Genomic DNA, 19,424 nt, shown 5'->3' on the forward strand with positions numbered 1-19,424 from the left:
GTACACCAGCCGTTCCGTGTGTGTGCGGCACATACCTGCTGATCTCGCAAGCCACTCGCCCTTTCATCTCTATAACGTCAGCGGAGGTGGCGAAACCCATCCTTCTCAGCACACGCTTGCGGCATTTCAGCTCGTCCATCTGTAACACCGTCCTGGCCTTCTTCAGTTCCCGCTTTGCTGCTCTTATGTCCACCGCAATCTAACGCACAAAAAAGCACGACTGGTTAGAATTATCTGTCGCTTTTACAATTTGGTCGTGTAATATATTTTGGCCACAGTCGGATGCCTCTGGGGGGCAAACATATTCAGGTTGCTGCTCTCTTCACACTGAAGGGTGCCGGTCCAGGTCTGGATCTCGGCTAAGCCTGGCATTTATGAGGTTAATGAAATCATTAGCCAAAAAATATGATTTCAAACAAGGAAATAGATCTACCCCAGAACCCATGCTCCATATAACACGCTATAGGTCACTTGGCATGCAATGCTACGCTTAGATGCAATTTTAGCTTGCTTTGAAGTTTTAAAAATGTATAGACGGTTTATTACATATACACAGGAATGGGCTTAGATTCTCTCTGATGTGTAGAGTCATTTGTACATAAATATCTGTTGTGCAGTTTGACAGTTTTGTGTAAAAAACATTTGTTGTGCAGTAAATCCACAATTTTTAAACACGTTGTCGTCTTTAATTTAAATGAAGTTAAACAGCTGTCTCTTAAACCTCGCCGTTCTTAACATTGCCGGGAAGCCTCATGTCTTAACTGTTCTAAAACATCTTTTGGGATCACATCGCAAGAGAGGATAGTTCCACAGAATTTCAGTACAACGTACCTGGGCTTTCTTCTCGCAAAGCTTGTAAACCGACTCCAAATTAGGGTCGTTGTTAAGGGGATGTGAATACATTCGGTGTTCAAACGCCTCGGTCTTCTGTATCACTTTCTTCAGTCCTTGATCTTTGATTCCCATATCATCAATAGGATCTAGTAACGGTACGCCGTCAGGGAAACGCTTCTGAACCTCCTGCAATATATGTGCAACATATATATGAATATATACCAGGTATACACAAACATACACAGTGACGGCAGGCATGCCACAATGGTTTGCTACATATACTAAGGAGGAACTTTTACCCACAGATACAATCCTGGGCCAGGTGAGGATGGTTTTGCTCATATAGTTATATACGGTTATTCACATTATGAATCATTAAAAAGGGACAGCCTGAATTACCCGACACCCCTACTATAGAAGAATGCATATTAAAGTTAAAAAAAATGCATTTTCCTGATACAGAACTGCCTACCCTCCAGCAGCAGCCCTTCTCCTCCATAGTCCAACAATTCTGGCCATTGATGGCCGCTTAAAGGATCAATGCCAGGACTTTCCACCCATGAGCACCGGGGTCCGAACGGACCGGTGCTGGAGCGGACTGGAGGATAGTATATCAAACGAAGGGAGAGGTGATAAGACTGAGGGCAGGGAGAGGGTCAAATACATATTCCTCAGAATCCTCGCCTGGCATTTGGAAAATGGACAACACAAATTTAAAGGTACCATGCAGCCATATGCATTAAAGTGTATATGATGGCTGGAGTGTCTATTTGATTTCATGGACACAGCAGCCATTATATGGCTAGAAATGATAGCCGAGAGGTTCCTTTAACCCCTTCGAGACAAAGGCTGATTTTACTTTTTGTACCCTTTGTGACAATGGCCTTTTTAACATTTCTGCGCTGCTTGTGTTTAGCTGTAATTTTCTTCTTTCCCGTTTACTGAACCCACACACATTAGATATTGTTTTTTTCAGGACAAGAAGGGCTTTCTTTAGATGACATTGTTTTGATTGTATCATATTATTTACTATTAAAAAAATTATAAAATATGGTGAAAAATTTAGAAAAAAATGACTGTTTCTAACTTTTAGTTGAAAAATCTTTTACTCATCTATAAAAGGTAATGAAAAAACCTGCTAAATAGATTCTACTATTTGTCCTGAGTTTAGAAATACCCAATGTTTTTATGTTTTTTTGCTTTTTTCTACCCATTATGGGGCAATAAGTACAGGTAGCGTTTTGCTATTTCAAAGCCATTTTTTCCAAATCTGGTAATTGTTCCCCCCTTGTGCCATTTCGGGTATCTTTGAACCCGGCCAATGCAATTTACCCCATCAAGTCATATATTTTTGAAAACTAGACAGCCCAGGGTATTCCAAATGCTAGTATTTTAACTCTTTCCATGCACCATATCTACCACCAGTCTTTGTCAAACTTTATGGTAGTCATTTTTTTGCATTTGTTTTGTCATACACATTTTACTTCAGGTATGAATTAAAATGTTCTCGTATATGTCACTATCACAAAACACCCCAATATGTGTTCAGCAACATCTCCTGAGCGCAGTGATACCCCACATGAATGATTTTGCCTGGGTGTTTGGGGGCAAAAGGGCCACATTTGGGGCATGCGCTTTTTTCAATGTTGAACTTTGGCATTTGGGGATCCACTGCCCATGCCCTATTTGGTACATCTTTGAGCCGGGCCATTTCAGTATGCCCAATAAACCCATATATTTTTGAAAACTAGACACCCCAGGGTATTTCAAATGCTAGTATTTTAACTCTTTCCATGCACCATATCTACCACCAGTCTTTGTCAAACTTTGTGGTAGTCGTTTGTTTGCATTTGGTTTTCCACACACATTTTAATTCAGGTATGAATTAAAATGTTCTTGTATATGTCACTATCACAAAACACCCCAATATGTGTTCAGCAACATCTCCTGAGTACAGCGATACCTCACATGAATGATTTTGCCTGGCTGTTTTGGGGCAAAAGGGCCACATTTGGGGCATGCGCTTCTTTCAATGTTGAACTTTGGCATTTGGGATCCACTGCCCATGCCCTATTTGGTACATCTTTGAGCCAGGCCATTTCAGTGTGCCCAACAAAACCATATATTTTTCAAAACTAGACACCACAGGGTATTTTAAATGCTGGTATTTTAACTCTTTGCATACACACATTTTACCACCAGCATTTTTTCAAAGTTTGCAGTAATATTTTTGTGTGTGTATTTTTCCCACACACACCTACTTTATGTATGAATTTACAGCTCCTGGTATATGCCGCTGTCACACGACACCCCATAATGTGTTCAGCAACATCTCCTGAGTGCAGTGATACCCCACATGCATGGGTGTGTCATTTTTTGGGGGAACTAAAAGGCCACATTTGGTACGTGTGCATTTTTCTAATTGGAAATTAGATGTGTGGCCATCCTTCCCCCCGTGTTAATTGGGACGTTGTTGAACCTGGCCCATTCAATTTACCCCATCAAATCATACATTTTTTTAAAGTAGACACCCCACGGGCATTTAATATGCCAGTATTTTAACTCTTTCCATGCGAGAATTGTTTTAAGCTAATATGCTTATTTTAGGACTTGCTCACAAAAATATATTTTTTATATATATATTTTTTTTTTTTATTATTTTTTTTTTAAAAAAATTTTAACATTTTTTTTCAACTTGGAGGTTCCCCTGATAGTGACATCAGTGGGAAATGATTTTTACATTTTACTGTTTTTTTACTATTTTTTTCTAATTATTATTAATTTTATTTTATTTTTTAATTTATTTTTACTAATCACACTGTGATTAGAAAGCTGGGCTCCATTGACTTGCATGGTGAATGCAGTACCTGTATTCAACCTGCAAGTGGAGCCAAAGTTCTCTAGATGGTCTGGACCATCTAGCGAAGTTTTAAAATTTGTGGTTCCTGTTACAGGACGGCGGCCATCTTCCTTGATGGCGAAGATTGCCGGCAGCTGCGGCTGTGACCGCTCTCCGGAGCGGTCACAGCCCATCAAAAGGTTAGTGTTTGGTGTCGCTGGATGCCTCCTGATCGAGGCATTCCAGCGACACCATTTAAGTTTAGGAGGCGATCGTCGATCGCCTCCTAAACGCTTTTAAAACGGGCGTCCGCCGCCATACAAAGTATGGCGGATGTTGACGCCCCGTGGAGGGGCCAGAGATGGCCCCTTCGTGCCGATCGCGGCGTTGCTGAATGCCTCGAGGTCGGGGCATTCAGCAACGCTTTTTGGGTGCAGAAAGCGATAGTAGATCGCTTTCTGCACCCGTTTAAAGACGTGCCGGTCCTGGCACGTCAATTGTCGTAAAGCACATGCTTTTCCGTGCCGTGCCAGGACCGGCAATTGTCATTAAGGGGTTAAACTGCGTACCCCTCACATGTGTGGATTCTGCCGAATCTATTTCCCGTGCAGGAGAATAAATCTGACCTGAATAGACTTTAACACGCTCTGTCTGTTATCAAGAGGCCGGAGATCCTTCGGGATGTACAGACGCACGCTGCTGATGGCCGTGATCAAATGAAGCATCACAGGAGCTACCTGAAATAACAGAAATGTCAAAATAAGTAAAAATATCCCAAATACATTAGAGAGAAGTGAGGGAAAGTAGTACATATTGATTGTGAAATAGAAAAATAACATCCCCAGCTATTAGCCTCTTTTGCTCTTGGGCAAGCTGGAAGTGTCACATTGCATGCGCAAGCGAGTCTGAAATGTTACCCTAGGGTTAGGATTCTCGGCTCTCACCATAACATCTGCTGAGTAACTAGAACCTCTACGGGGATCTCAAACCGCAGACCAAAGTGATTGCAGAAAGAAAATAAAATTTTCTAAATATGACTGAAACACGCTTCAGCACAGGCTTTGCATACTTGTCTATATAACATATTTGCGCCGTTAAGTGGAATATATCATATTATTCCTATTTAAAGAATGGGAAAGTAAACAGGAAAACAGTGCAAAAGGTCAGAACACGCAAAGATGAATTAACACAAAAGAAGGAAAAAGCCATTGAAGATAGACTGGGGATAAAGAGCTGTACAGCTCAGGAATGAGTATACTCAGAGCGCCAAGAGATATACCTGTAGCTGCAGAGAACTACATATCCCATGATGTTCAAGAGACCACAGAGGCATGTTGGGTGCCCACATTATTTTCATTAAATGGGAACGAGATAAATAAAACAAAGCGTGGGGTCAGAGGAGATCAGAAAACGACTAAAGAAATCTCACCGATTTAGCCATACATCATGCAAGGCCAGCCAAGCTCTTCCAGCAGCAGAAGCTCGCAATTTAACAACCCTAGCATTTCTGAAACATTCATTATTTGACTTCTGGATGTGTAGGACATTGGGAAAAATGTTTTAAACTTCCATTTTATGTTGCACTTTAATTACCAGCAGATGATCCGGCAACTATATAGAATTTACTATGAACTTTAGGAAATTGCAGTTCAAGCACAAATAGAGAAAAAAAGAATCACATAAAATGGAATTTATAATAACAATAATAAAAAAAAGGTTATGAGATGACTTCTACGATGTCTTGGACAGGCAATGAGGTTCATTAACAGAAGGGGACACAACTGCCAAGAAAAAAGCAATGCCAAACCCAAAATCATTTAATGGAATGTTGGATTCTAGAATCCGAGTTCCAGCAGCTAAAACCTACAAAACCCAGAATAACTTAGACACCCCAGAACTCCCAGTATGATGGGCATCTTCGGTAGAAATCTACTGGTGTCACCATGTAGGGTATAAATTCTCACAATTCTCAACTCAGCTCAGTGGTGACCATTGCCAGCCCTTGGGGGCGGCAAAAGTCCCAGGGCGTTTTAATTTAAAAATGATTGTGCAAAGATCCAACACAGATCTAATCAGCATAGCAACAGAATAGTCATTGATTATGATGGCCATGCCACTGGTTACCATGCCAACAGGAACACTTTCCATGAGAATCACTTCTCCTACAGAGTCAGCATTGTATTTCGAGGATAAAATAAGCCATACTGGTTCAAAGTTTAGACCATTTTAAAATCACAGGCCAGTTTTCTTTTCTTCTCTTGCACAAGATGAGCGAGTCCTATTTATTCTTTCGCAGAGAGCCCGATAGTTACGCAACGTCCACATCTGGCAGGCAAGGAATTAAGCTACAGCCAGAGAGATCTTTCTTATTTAAATGCGCCTAAATAAAAAGTCAAGATAGAGATAAAAAATCTGGTTGTGTTATTTTCTGGCTGCTTTTTAAATAAACTGTTGTTTCAAAGAGGGGCCATGTGTTTTCATTTCCACATGATATTTTCAATGTGGCAGTGATGCACACGCCAACCGAAGGACATGTCAGATTTTACTAAGATCATAGGCTGTTTTATTGAGAAGCTATTCCCAAAGACGGCGTGTTATATCGCTGCAGCCATCGCAGACACATCAGGCTGAAGTCAACCTGGGACCAGTCTATTTATTGCTCTGAAAAGGCAATTTAGCAAACTTTTCGCAAGATTTTTTTTTTTTTTTTTTTTTTACACGACTTCATTAAAAGGGTTTATCAGGAGCAACTCAGCTGCAGAATTCTGTAGGTATCCCTGGGAACTCTTGGGGTTTGACCTGGAGTTTCTGAGCAAGGTGTTGCTTCCTCGAGGCCACGGCAGAATGGTGATGACCAAACCTACACACCTGCCCAGTTTTCCTTTCCCTTCTGCTCCCTCCAATTTAAAGCCATTTGGCATTGGCCCCATACCCACAAAAAAAGCCAGTCCCACAGATGAGAGAGCGTTCTTGACGGCCTAACCTGGGAAGACCCCAGCAATGTCTATATTGGCTTCATTACCATAAAAATGGAACGATCGAACCAGGATGAGCTTTCCACTGGCTGTGAAAAGATAACATTTTGCATCATGGATAAATAATTCCAGTAGATAGAGACGTATGCATCTGGAACACTTTATTTGGCAGTTGGGGCTCTAGTGGCTGCCATATACCGGATATAAAACACACACCTGCATCTCTCCCTTCTCGTCGGGTCTCGCTGGTTTGGCAGCTTCGGTTGCAGAATTCTTTAAGCTCTCCTTAGAGCAGTTCAGCAAAACCTCCACCACATACAGGGGGTCCAGCTCCCCGGAGTTCGGCTAGAAGAGAACACAAGCGCGTTAACAGATTTATTACTACAAGCAATCAAGTGCACGGGAAAAAGCATTAAGAGGACACCTGTGCGACAATGATACAGCGTTGGGCCCATTTAGTTTGCCCATTTTGTTCACCGGCTATATATTCTCAAACGTTATTTGGCTCTTGACCTTGTCGCCTATACCATGTCATACCCTCAGTGTTAACCTTAACACGGCCAAGCATGGTGGTTTGAGAGGAGAACATCCTGAGTAGCTTGTATTAAAACTGCATATGTTTTTTTCCCGTCTCAATCCGGAAACATTTTCCATGACGGCCGATTTCATAAAAACATAGGACTTTCCCCCACAAACACACAGATGCTGACACTGCTTCCAAGCCACTGCAATGTAATCGTCACTCCTCCGACAGTAACACGATACATAAAACTAGAATATATGAATTAGGAAGCAAAATATTCCAGGCGATTGCGTTACTCGCCGGCCAGAGACAAGTGGCTTCCTAATACACCTGCGGCCTATCAACCAGGGCTGGATGGAGATTACATTATGGCGGAGGTTTAATTCCCTTCACAGCACGACGTGCCGGCAAATAAAAAGACATCCTATATTACCTTTACATTGGACTTCTTGGAAAAGTTCACAACTACTCCCCATCCGAAATCACTGTCTTCGCTTTTTACCTGATACGGGGGAAACAAAATATTTGATGTTAAAGAAACAAAACTTTCACTGAGTGGGAATGAATAATTTTATAGCACCAGACAAAATAAGGGAGACTCCACTCCAATCACGAATCGCCTCAGACGTCTTTAAACGAGTGATCTCGTGCCCTTGAATGTTACGCAAATAAAACCTTAGCCGATCTGCAATTTCCTTCTTTCCAGAAGCTTTTTCAGTCTCTGTGGCAACAGCACATCAGAGGCTGCTTTTGCGGGATCTGATGATTAATCGTTCATGGCAAACATTTTAAATATCAAATATTAGCGGATTAGAGAATTCTCCACAGGAGCAGTCTGCGCATGTAGCAGCACCAATTACGAGGTTTCTAATGTTGCACTTCACAGCAAAATGTATTAAATTATGCAGCATATGTAGAAGAGCACATTTAATAACTTTTTTTTTACCGAGGAGCCACCGTGCGGTGCTTCATGACACGGCCACGTGGGAACACAGACCTCCACGGATTCCACAGCTCCTCGCGCCATTTAAAGTAGGTCACAGAATCCCCACTCATAAGGGATTAAAGTACTGAATGTGCCCCCCGTACACAGAAATGTGTCATCTTCTATCAAAAGCTGCAGCAATGCACCGGCTATTAATACCAGCGGATGCATCTAACAAAGCAAAACATCTCAGATCATTTCCGATCTACGGAAAGGACAACAAACTCTGGTTTATTACTAAACGCTGGGTCAAAAAGTCTTTTAAAAAAAAATGACTAATGGAAAAGCAGTAAAACCGACTTCCAAGCGGCAGAAACAGAAAAGAATGACGGCATCTACGGAAAAGCAGCCCGTGGAACAGACCAGATCAAAACATCTAGTTATAAGCTACGATCGCGCCCGTTTCTCCACCCAAACACAAGCCGTAGGAGAAAAATACATAAGGAACCCCATACACACAAAACATAATGAAAACGATAATGATAGTAACAAACAGAAAGAAAAGGCTGTACCTTAACAAGGCGGCCGGGCTGCAGGAACGAGAGACAGTACTTGGGTTTATGAATATAATCTTCTATCTCTTTGCCGAGTTTAGCGAGCTGCTGGCGGATTTTGTAGTACGTCACAACGCTTTCTTCGTTGGGAATTTGAATACTATTGTACTGCTCCTCCAACTTCTTCACCTCTGAGCAACACGGAAACAAAACGGGTTACGTGTGACCTGAACAACAATCCCGGATCAACAGAATACAGCAACAGGTCATTTTATGATATTCTGAAATAAAGTTTTAGATAACTACCCAGTCTTTTACAACTTTCCTGTCCCATGAGGACCGAAAGCCAAAGCCAATTTAACAAGGAGGCTAAAAAGTGCCATTTAGTGAAAGTGCTGATTTGTTGCATGGATAAAAGCGTTAGTATGACTTTACAAGGTGATGGACCCGCAAATACACTTAACAACTTCACCGAACCAGAGTATTGGGAGCATTCATCACGGCCTCCAAGTAACAGGCAGGAGTGTGTCTGTGGTTACTGAATGCAAAATTAGTAGGATTATTATTCATTAAAAAAAGAAACACACTATAAAGACCATTCTACTTATAAATCACATTGAAAACGAAGGCTGGAGGCCGCTCACTTACTCTCGGCTACACCGGGGATGGCTCTGTAATGCTGGAACTGGTAAAATGATTTTTCTAACATATATTCGGGATTGATTTCTTCCACGCGCAAGAGGTTCAGCACCATGTTATAAGTCAGGTGAAAAGCGCTGTTGAGCGGATCCGCAGAGCCCTGGGGAAGAAAGAACAAACCATTATCAGCACATTTACATCAACGCAGGAGGAGCAGCGACCGCAAAGCAGCTGCTTGCTCATCGTATAATAATAATAATAATAAATAACTTGGCTTTAAAGAAATCATAACCGACTTAATAGGGCAGACTTGCAAAATCCCTCGTGCTGCCGGAACTGCCGAAATAGAGACCAATACGGGTTACGTACAAATAATAAATCCACAGTAATGAGGTCACACGGATACACTCATAACCAGTAAACCCCATCGTGCGCCTTTCTACGCAATCCCATCACTGTTATCAGTCATATTATCACCCAACACCGCAAAAATAGTGAAAAGCGTAAACTATAGCAAATACACGCGGATTACAGGCACAGCGGGTCCTGTTCTCACAAGAAACATCACCCAAATATTAGACGATGCTGAATACCGACTACACAGAACTTCAAATTAAATAATATTCACGAATATCTTGAATAACCATTCCAACCAATAGAACTGTTAACTTATTTGCCCCCCAAAAGGAGTAAGAATCTGTAGCAGCAGTTACTGAATACAGAGTCCGGTGCAAGGGGAAGCCGCTAAAGTCTTTAAATATTTACCACTAAGTGCTTACAATGCATTGAGCAGAATAACTGGAAGCTGAAGGGACTTAGAGAGATTTATAGAGAATGCAGTGAGTGAATAATAAACATTTGTATATTACATATGATCCAGACGCGATCGCAAATATTTCAGAGGAAAACGAAAACAACGAGACCCAACCGATAAATCATACCTCAGACTGCTTGGTTGCAAAAACAGAGCTTTGCTTTGAGCAGATTTATACAGATATATAGATTATATATCACAATCTTTGTCTCTCTGACATCAAAGGAGTTTTGGCCTGAGGCCTGATACTGTGAGGATTTCTGGGACCCGCTGTCTACCCACCTCATACCCCAGAGTGATCTTTGGGGACCTACCGCGCTACATCTTTCCAGGGCACGTCAAGCAAAAAATAAACAAATTATAGATATATTTTTAATTTGTTCATTTAATGATTTAAAAAGGCACAAACCCTGATCTCCACATGGTCAAAATAGGTAAATCTGTGGAACCAAGGTAGTGGATAAAGCAATGAAAAAAAAAAAGTGTACCTTTACAGAATAAAGAGAGCAAGGGGGGCAGTTAGTTATGAGCGGTATACGAAAAAGGAGCAAGAAATCCTGGACTAAACAGCACGGGGTCCCAGTTACAGGGCTCTGTGTATATAACGGGGCAAATAGTATTTCAAAAAAGGCAGAAGCTGCCCTGGTATAGAAGATCTTAAGGAGGACTTTAAGTGACGGATTAAGCCGGCGGAACGCGTTGCATATGAAGTTATACAGCCACAGGGTAAAAAAACATTCCCTGGCAGCCGGCGCTGCGTACAGGGGACACCGCCGCCGCTTGGCAGATCCGCTCTTTCCATTAGATAGGACGCAGCAGAACAAGATATTATTCCTGGTTAATAGGGCTGCAACTAACGATTATTTTAATAATCGATTAGTTGGCCGATTATTTTGTCGATTAATCGGATAAAAAAAATGAATGTAAATTTTTCATTTATTTAAAATAATTTACTAAACAAATGATGTTAAATACAAACAGCAGAATAAAAAAACTTTGATAATACATTTCTTGTCTTTATTTCCCAACCAGCCCCCCAATATATGCACATTTGAGCCCAGGCTTGCTACGCTGCCTCCCAGACATGCCATGCTGCCCCCCCACATATGCCACACTGCCTACCACAGCACTCCACGCTGCCTCCCACATATGCCACTCCACGCTGCCTCCCACATCTGCCACTCCACTCTACCCCCCACATGCCACTCCACGCTGCCTCCCACATCTGCCACGCCACGCTGCCTCCCACATCTGCCACTCCACTCTACCCCCCACATGCCACTGTGCCTGATACGCCTTATACCCCCTGAAACACCACTCCATCCTCCCCAGACATGCCACCCTGCCCTCCCCACATATGCCACGCCATGCTGCCTCCCACATCTGCCACTCCACAATGCCTCCCACATATGCCACGCTGCCTCCATCTGCCACTCCACGCTGCCTCCCACATCTGCCACTCCACGCTGCCTCCCACATCTGCCACTGTGCCTGATACGCCTTATATCCCCTGATACCCCACTCCATCCTCCCCAGACATGCCACCCTGCCTCCCAGACATGCCACTTCTCTACCCCCAGATCTGCCTTATACACCCTGATACACCACTCCGTCCTCCCCAGACATGCCACACTGCCCTCCCCACATATGCCTTATATACTGTATATGCCTTATACCCCCAGATATGTCACTTCACTGCCCCCAGGATTTAGATTCCCCTAAATTAACCCTAAACTCCCCATTAACCATAACTGCCCCTAAATTAACCCTTAACACCCCCTTAACCACAGCATCCCCTAAATTAACCCTAAAGACCCCATCAACCACAGCATCCCCTAAATTAACCCTAAACACACCATTAACCACAACTGCCTCAAATTAACCCCAAACACCCCATTAACTACAGCTGCTCCTAAATTAACCCTAAACACCCTATTAACATAACTGCCCCTAAATTAACCCTAAACACCCAATTAACCATAACTGCCCCTAAATTAACCCTAAACACCCCACTAACCATAACTGCCCCTAAATTAACCCCCACCTCCCCTAACTTTCAGTAGCCCAAATATATATATATATATATATATATATATATATATATATATATATATATATATATATATATATATATATATGTACACATTATATATATTTATATATATTTATATATATATATATATATATATATATACACATATACTTACAGTTAGATGAGTGTCACAGCCATGTGGTTCTGGCCTGGAGAAGGAAGGGGCGGGGCCAGTTGTCACAGTGATTACAGGGAGGGGGAGTAAGTAGGAGCTGCTGCTGTGAGACGGTGAGTCAGACTAAACGGATTATATAATGAGGGGGATTTTTCAGAGCGTTTGCTCTGAAAAAACCCTCATTTTATAATCGATAATAATCGATTCAACTAATCGATAATGAAATTCGTTGCCAACGAATTTCATTATCGATTATTATCGATTTTATCGATTAGTTGTTGCAGCCCTACTGGTTAATATATCATATTAAATATTTGTTTACACAAACACCTTTCTCAACAAAAAGTGAAAAGTATATTTTTCCTGCATATTGGTTCATTTGCTCCATGCACCAATCCTCGCTATTTTTTAATCATACTGGGAAGAGGCTGGTCAGTCACTGAATGAGAGGCATCTTTCTTAAACAGAATTCTCAAGTGTAGTTTAATTACACGAGACAGCTAAAGCAGGGAAGAGAAGGCTTTGTCAGTCCCTTACCAGCCAATGGGAAGCCCAATTTTTCTTAGCAATTGCTTATATCACCCGGGCTCACCCATGCCTTGCGTTTTTATTCCGGAAAGTATTTTGGAAGCCCAGTAAAGTGTTACAAGACAAAGGGGACATGTCTGTGTGAATGGAGACCACAGGATTATAAAGTGAGGAGATAGTAGAGAACAGTATTTTAGCCTGTTTTAAAGTGTGATACAACTTTTAACACAGATGTCCAAGACATATCCAGCACGGGAAAGCGGACAGTTACGTAAATCTGCTGATTGCATTTTGCATGCTGTACAATATATACCAAGCAGTTATCCCGATTTTACTTTACAAGACACGAGAAGTGCACTGGTGGATAGATACTTACAAAAAGAGAATTCAGTCATATGTAACTAAGCACGTCCCCATGCTTAGAACGGGAAGCCAGAAGTATTTAGTGAGCGTTACGAGTATTTCGGTAAGCCAAAGGCTTCTTACCTTGAGCAGCTGCTTTCCAATGGTTGGGCTAATTTTCTCGTCAACCATTAAAATTACAATTCCTCTTTCATCCATACCACGTCTCCCGGCACGGCCGGACATTTGAATATATTCCCCAGATGAGATCTAAACGGCCAAAACGGAAACAAAGTATGAAATATCACCATTTGTGATCATCAATGGCCAGACACTTATTAAACAACTTGTTTGTGAGACAGTAGTAGAGCGCGGCTATACCAAGCTTTACATAATAGTTTTTAATCAAAAGCTACTAATGAAAGATGCACTGAATTGCCACAGAAAGATAAAATTAAAACATTTCTGCTCCATTTTTCAGGTTAGAGAAAAAAAAAATAAAAAAAAAAATCTAAAGAAACTCAACCCAACGGAAGTCCTTTCCATCAAATTTGCGGGCATTTGTGAACAAGACTGTCCTGGCGGGCATGTTAATTCCCATCGCAAATGTCTCCGTAGCAAATAAAGCCTGTAAAAAGAAAAAGATTCTGTCAACAAATGTATATAACTATATGTATACACACACACACATTATATATTTACAAAATGCTATCGAACTGAAGGAAGTAGTACCCTTATAGAACCAATGCATTTATTAGTATTACTTATTGTTTTATATAGCGTCTTCATATTCCGTAGTGCTGTACAAATCGGTGGACAGGACATAGCAAGTAGTATATAACATAATTTGACTTACAGAAACAGAAGAGGAGGGCCCTGCTCAAAGAGCTTACAATCTAGAGGGAGTTAGGCTTAAAGAATACAGGAGGAAGGACATTAACGTGTACGGTTGTAAGCATCCTTAAAGAAGTGGGTCTTGAGGGATTTTTTTGAAGGAATAAAGGCAGGAGGGGAGACGGATAGACCAGGGGGAGGGCATTCCAGAGGATAGGGGCAGCCCTTGGAAATCTTCTAAGTGTGCATGAGAGCTAGAAATCCGAGAAGAGGATAGAAGGAGATCATTGGATGAGCGGAGAGACCGGTTAGGAGTGTATTTAGAGATGAGTGAGGAGATGTAGGGAGGGGAACCGCTGTGAAGGGCTTTGAAAGTAAGAGTGAGGATTTTGAAATGAATCGTAAAGTGCACAGGCAGCCGGTGAAGAGACTGACAGAGGGGAGAGACGTTAGTAAAGCGATGGGAGAGGAAGATAAGTCTGGCAGCAGCATTCATGGTGGATTGTAGGAGGGGGGCATCAAGTAATAAGAGGGAGCCCAGCTAAGACAGGGTTATAATAGTCAAGATGGGAGAGAATGAGGGCATGAACCAGAGCCTTAGTGACATCCTGTGTTAGGAAGGGATGAATGCAGTTAATATTTGTAAGATGGAGACGGCAGTTTTTGGACACCGACAGCGTGGAGGGTGACAGCAGGCATGAGGAGACAGGGAGATGATAGCACCATTAACATTACTGGAAACGGATGAGGAGTGTTAGCATTAGAGGAGGGAAGATGAGACGCTCGGTTTTGGAGAGACTGAGTTTTAGGAAACGTGCAGACATCTATTTAGAGACAGATGCAAAAGGGAGAGGACAGTGAGATCATCAGCAACGTCCATCTGAAAGATCAACACAGTTCTGCATATCGCCCTTTCATCCTCATGCAAGTAACCCTCATTTACCTGCGAATAGTTTGTAAGCTTGCAAGAGAGCAGCCCTCTTCTCCAGTACCAGTATTTCCAATGTTTGTTAACGTTCGTTAAATTGTCTTATCACTATTGTAACAGCGCTACGGAACCTCTAGGCGCTATATAAATAATGCAATTACATTTTTCCTGTAAATTTTCAATTGTGACAGCTTCTTTTCACATAAATTTGAACAGTCATAAAAAGCTTAACGTAGCTTTGCCTTTCTATAATTGGTGTGTGGATAAAGTATCATTTATCATCCGTGGTTAGGACATCGGAGCCCATACGGAAAGTGGACACTTAAATGGCATCACACATGGGTGCAATCTTATGATTAAACCAATTCATTAATTTTGGGATTCCAAGAATATAAGGATTTACCCCTTTTTCAAGTTTCTATTATGTGGATGGACTGTTTAAAAGACTTACTGCTTATGGCAAAACACTATTTTTCGTTACAGTGATTGTTCTGATACTTTTTCCCCACTGACAGTACTTCTGATAGATATGGAAGAAATACTTCTATATTGTTCTTTGCCACTAGTGGGATTATATTTATAATATGACATTTCTTAGCCTTTTTGTTAAAATACAATCATATAAAGAATGCTATATCATGAGAGTACATAAAAAGATGTCATAATATACCTTGAGCAAACCTTCTGAGAACAGGATCTCTATAGTCTCCTTTAATATGGGAAGCAACCCACCATGATGTATTCCTATGCCCCTCTTAAGAAGAGGCAGCACATGTTCAACCTGGGAACACAAAAAATTCAAAACATAAGTCGTGAGTATTCTTACAGAGCATTCTCTGACACCAAAACTAAATCACATGTTTGAAATTGGCTCACTATCCTGCAATAAATGAGTTCTACCTTTTATGAAGATCTGAGAACAGTGTGGGCCACTAGCTCGGTGTCGGGATTGTTTAAGTAGACATTAATAAGCCTTTCATAAGCCACACAATAGGAAAGGTTGCTGGGGTACATGGTACAGCGCTAGATGGACTGACCTGTGGGAGCTTCTTATCCTCATCTGAAAGACAGTGTATTGCATTGTTGAAGACCTCTTCAACCATCTTTTTCTCTTCATCTGCAGAAAATATGGTTTCACATTAATGTATCAAACTTGCACATCACTCATCCGCATAAAGAGCCCATACAGCTTGAGCCCTACTACAAACCTGTGTTGAAATCCAGTTTAGACATCTGTAGAGCGTAGGCCTCACAATCCTTCTTACTGAAACTAAAAATAATGACGGGTTGGAAGTTCCTCTCCATGATCATCTTCACAATCTTAAAAACATTCGAAGGACCTTAAAAGAAGAATGAAGAAGAATGTGAAAAGGATCTTCAGCACACAGGAAACCTCATAATAAGATAAGATCATGATATCTTAAGTAACATTGAAATCACGAGCAGGTCTCCTGGGAAATATGTAAGAATTGTTAGTTTTTCTTATATCAAGGCTCCTAGTCTATAGCATTCTTTTATGAGGGGTACACACAGGTGTGAAGTAGTTTGCAGCAGAAAGCCTAGTAGTTGCACTCTACAACCTGACAACTAGAGAACACACCTTTTGTTCCACCTCTACGGCCTTTCTGATCTCCTTTCGCTAGGTCACCGGCATCTCTTAGAACTTGCATTGCTGTATTAAAGTTGTCTTCTCGGAAGTCACCCTAAGGGGAAAAAAACAAAGAAATTTTATAAATAGCTGAGAAACTGTATGAGAAAAATATTAGGCTATTACTGTCTGCAAAGTATATACTTAAGTCAATAAAAATATAGCAGTATGTTGGATGAAGAATGTTATAAAGCAGGAAACTTAGGCAGGCTCATCCAAGATGACATGATTAAAACCTATTGAGCAAAATGATGTAAGCTCCTAGCAACACTGAAGGACACTGACAATATGGAGAAAGCATACACAGTGAGCACTGGCCAGGGCTGGCGAGGGTACAGATGGGGTGGAGGACATGTCTAGAGCACAGAGTTGGGTACCCGGCAAAATGGGAAGAAGGGGTAATAGGTTTAGGAAGGCTAGCTCTAGACTCGCTCAACCTTTTTGCCAGCGTATGCAAGGCTGCTGGGGAGATCAGTTCACATTTACGGCAAAGCATTCGACACTGTCATTTGCAGTCTTTGGGTTTGGATGCCAGAATAGTAGAACGGATCAGGCAATGGCTGAGTGACAGGAGACAGAAGGTTTAGGTAATGGTTCAGAGGAAGGACTTTTTACTAGTGGGGTGTATAGGGATCTGTACTTTGATAATTTTATTAGATATATTACAGAAGGTCATTATTATTATCTTTTATTTATATAGCGCCAACAATTTACGCAGCACTTAATACATATATTCAAGGGGTATAACAAGACTAGTATTGACAGACTAAGGCAAACCGATACATTAGGTGGAGAGAGTCCTGCTCGCAAGCTTACAATTTTGAGTGGCAAGGTATAACTTAATGCAAATGGTACAAAGGTCTGCAATGGGGTAGGCATTCCTGGTGGAACAAGTCAAATTACTTAAGTAAATTAGAATTGTCACGAGTGTAGGATACTTAAAAGGATTTAACAGAAGGGAAGCTTATTTTAAAGGTGGAGCGATGTTTAAACAAGAGGTCAGTCTAAAACTAGAGGGTCAGAGGATTAGAATATAAAGTTTGACTTTACTGAGAGGGTAGTAGATAAATGGGACAGTCTCCCGCAGAAGTGATGGAGGCTAATAAAGTGAGTGAATTTAAACACGCATGGGATAGACATAATGCGCTTCGGTTCTCACCATGGGACCGATATGGAGTTGAACTGCTTACATCAGGAAAAACGGGCAGACTAGATGGGCTGAGTGGCTCTTATCTGGCATCAAATTCTATGTTACATACAGATACTGCTGCTATTACTACTTCTAATACTCACTGGTCACTTTCAGTGTAATCCAAAACAGGATGGGATAGAGCACGCATACTCACATTTTCATCGACAACGAGGTGGAGTCCATCGCCCCCTGCTGGAAAGATGTAATGCTGCAAAGGAGTGGGTCGGTAGTCCGTGTAGATGACATGACAAGGCTGGTAAACAAAAAATATATGTAGTTTTAAACATTTATATAGTGAAATATCAAAGTGGCTCTTCATGAAGAGAGGCACCTTAGCAATCATCATACAGAAAAAGGACAAATGCTCAAACTTGCTATTCTATTTTAAGGCATGGCGTACAACATTGGCATGGAAACCTTAAACAGATTTCGTATTAACATTAAGAAGAAATACTATTGAGCTTTTGAAGGGTATTTTTTTTTCTTAGGACGTGCTTCTAATTCAGTATAACAAAGTAGCCCGATACAAGAGAATTATGTCACTTGCCAGAGCCTTATTTTGGTATGTGAATTGAGAAAAAAAAATAAATGGGATTTTAAACATGAAAATTAAGAAAACACGTTCTACCTGCTTGTGGAGGTGGCAGATCCACTCTGCAAACTGGCGCGCATTTGGGATGGTGGCCGAGAGAAAAACATAATGCACGTTATCTGGAAGAAGAATGATGGTTTCCTCCCATACTACTCCTCTCTCTGTCAAAGAAGAAATCGTCATCAGAAAGGAGTTTTATATTTCTGGCAAAAACATCACAATGCATATGCAGAGCTAAACCATAATACTGCAAGGGACGGAATGAGTTTCCAGATTTAATAAGCAAACGTGCAGCACATCAAAGGGCAATGGATCCAGGAAAAGGTGCAACTTGTGCCAGATGTAACATTAGAAATGACTTCTTGACTGACAAAGCGGTGGATGAGTGGAGTTGCATCTACAAGAGGTTATTACAGTATAGGAATTTAAGCACAAGGCAATGCTGGACAAAAGACATGGGCAAGAAATACATAAGAAGACAAGAAGGGCAAAAGCATCAGTCTGACATTAAACTCTATGTAGGGAACCCTGAAACAAACCCTAGCATGATGGGCGATAATGACCAGAGAGAAGGAGAGAAATATTTTGGCCTCTTTGTAAACACGGATCGATTTGTAAAAGTGAATACCTGCATCTCTCATGTAGTGAATCTCATCAAATATAACCCAAGCAACTTCTCGCATAACTTCAGAGCCTCGGTACAACATACTTCTCAAAATCTGCAACACATGATAGAGCCAACAGTTACAAGATAGAACAGTCATAAAACAGACCTTCCCTGTGCGGCCCTGAATGTTCCATTATTTTAATATTCAATAGAAAATCAATTTTCTTTATCAGGAAAAAAATATCCATAGTTACCTCAGTTGTCATGACAAGACAGGAGGCCGTTGGATTGATGGTGACGTCGCCGGTCATAAGCCCAACGTCCTGAAATTCTTCATACATCTCTCTGTATTTCTGGTTACTTAGAGCTTTAATAGGGCTGGTGAATATAACACGTTGCTTCTCACGCAGGGCAAGTGCGATGGCATATCTGTTTAAAGACAC

At 41.3% G+C, this 19,424-nt stretch overlaps 1 protein-coding gene across 1 annotated transcript in view; it reads right to left on the reverse strand.

The window, feature by feature from the left end:
• The window catches only part of MTREX (Mtr4 exosome RNA helicase), a 33,405-nt gene that overhangs the window by 9,888 nt on the left and 4,093 nt on the right, over nt 1–19,424 (reverse strand). The window contains exons 6-22 of the mRNA XM_053448046.1: nt 19,236–19,410; nt 19,003–19,093; nt 18,411–18,535; nt 17,937–18,035; nt 16,543–16,645; nt 16,151–16,282; nt 15,980–16,059; nt 15,613–15,723; nt 13,707–13,808; nt 13,325–13,450; nt 9,299–9,449; nt 8,669–8,841; nt 7,605–7,673; nt 6,865–6,993; nt 4,300–4,410; nt 832–1,020; nt 36–199 (exon numbers count right to left, since the gene is read on the reverse strand). Of these exons, the coding sequence (XP_053304021.1) occupies nt 36–199; nt 832–1,020; nt 4,300–4,410; nt 6,865–6,993; nt 7,605–7,673; nt 8,669–8,841; nt 9,299–9,449; nt 13,325–13,450; nt 13,707–13,808; nt 15,613–15,723; nt 15,980–16,059; nt 16,151–16,282; nt 16,543–16,645; nt 17,937–18,035; nt 18,411–18,535; nt 19,003–19,093; nt 19,236–19,410 (2,130 nt within the window). The remainder of the gene's footprint in view (nt 1–35; nt 200–831; nt 1,021–4,299; nt 4,411–6,864; nt 6,994–7,604; nt 7,674–8,668; nt 8,842–9,298; nt 9,450–13,324; nt 13,451–13,706; nt 13,809–15,612; nt 15,724–15,979; nt 16,060–16,150; nt 16,283–16,542; nt 16,646–17,936; nt 18,036–18,410; nt 18,536–19,002; nt 19,094–19,235; nt 19,411–19,424) is intronic.

This window comes from Spea bombifrons, chromosome 1, assembly GCF_027358695.1.
Source record: "Spea bombifrons isolate aSpeBom1 chromosome 1, aSpeBom1.2.pri, whole genome shotgun sequence".
Classification (NCBI taxonomy): domain Eukaryota; kingdom Metazoa; phylum Chordata; class Amphibia; order Anura; family Pelobatidae; genus Spea; species Spea bombifrons.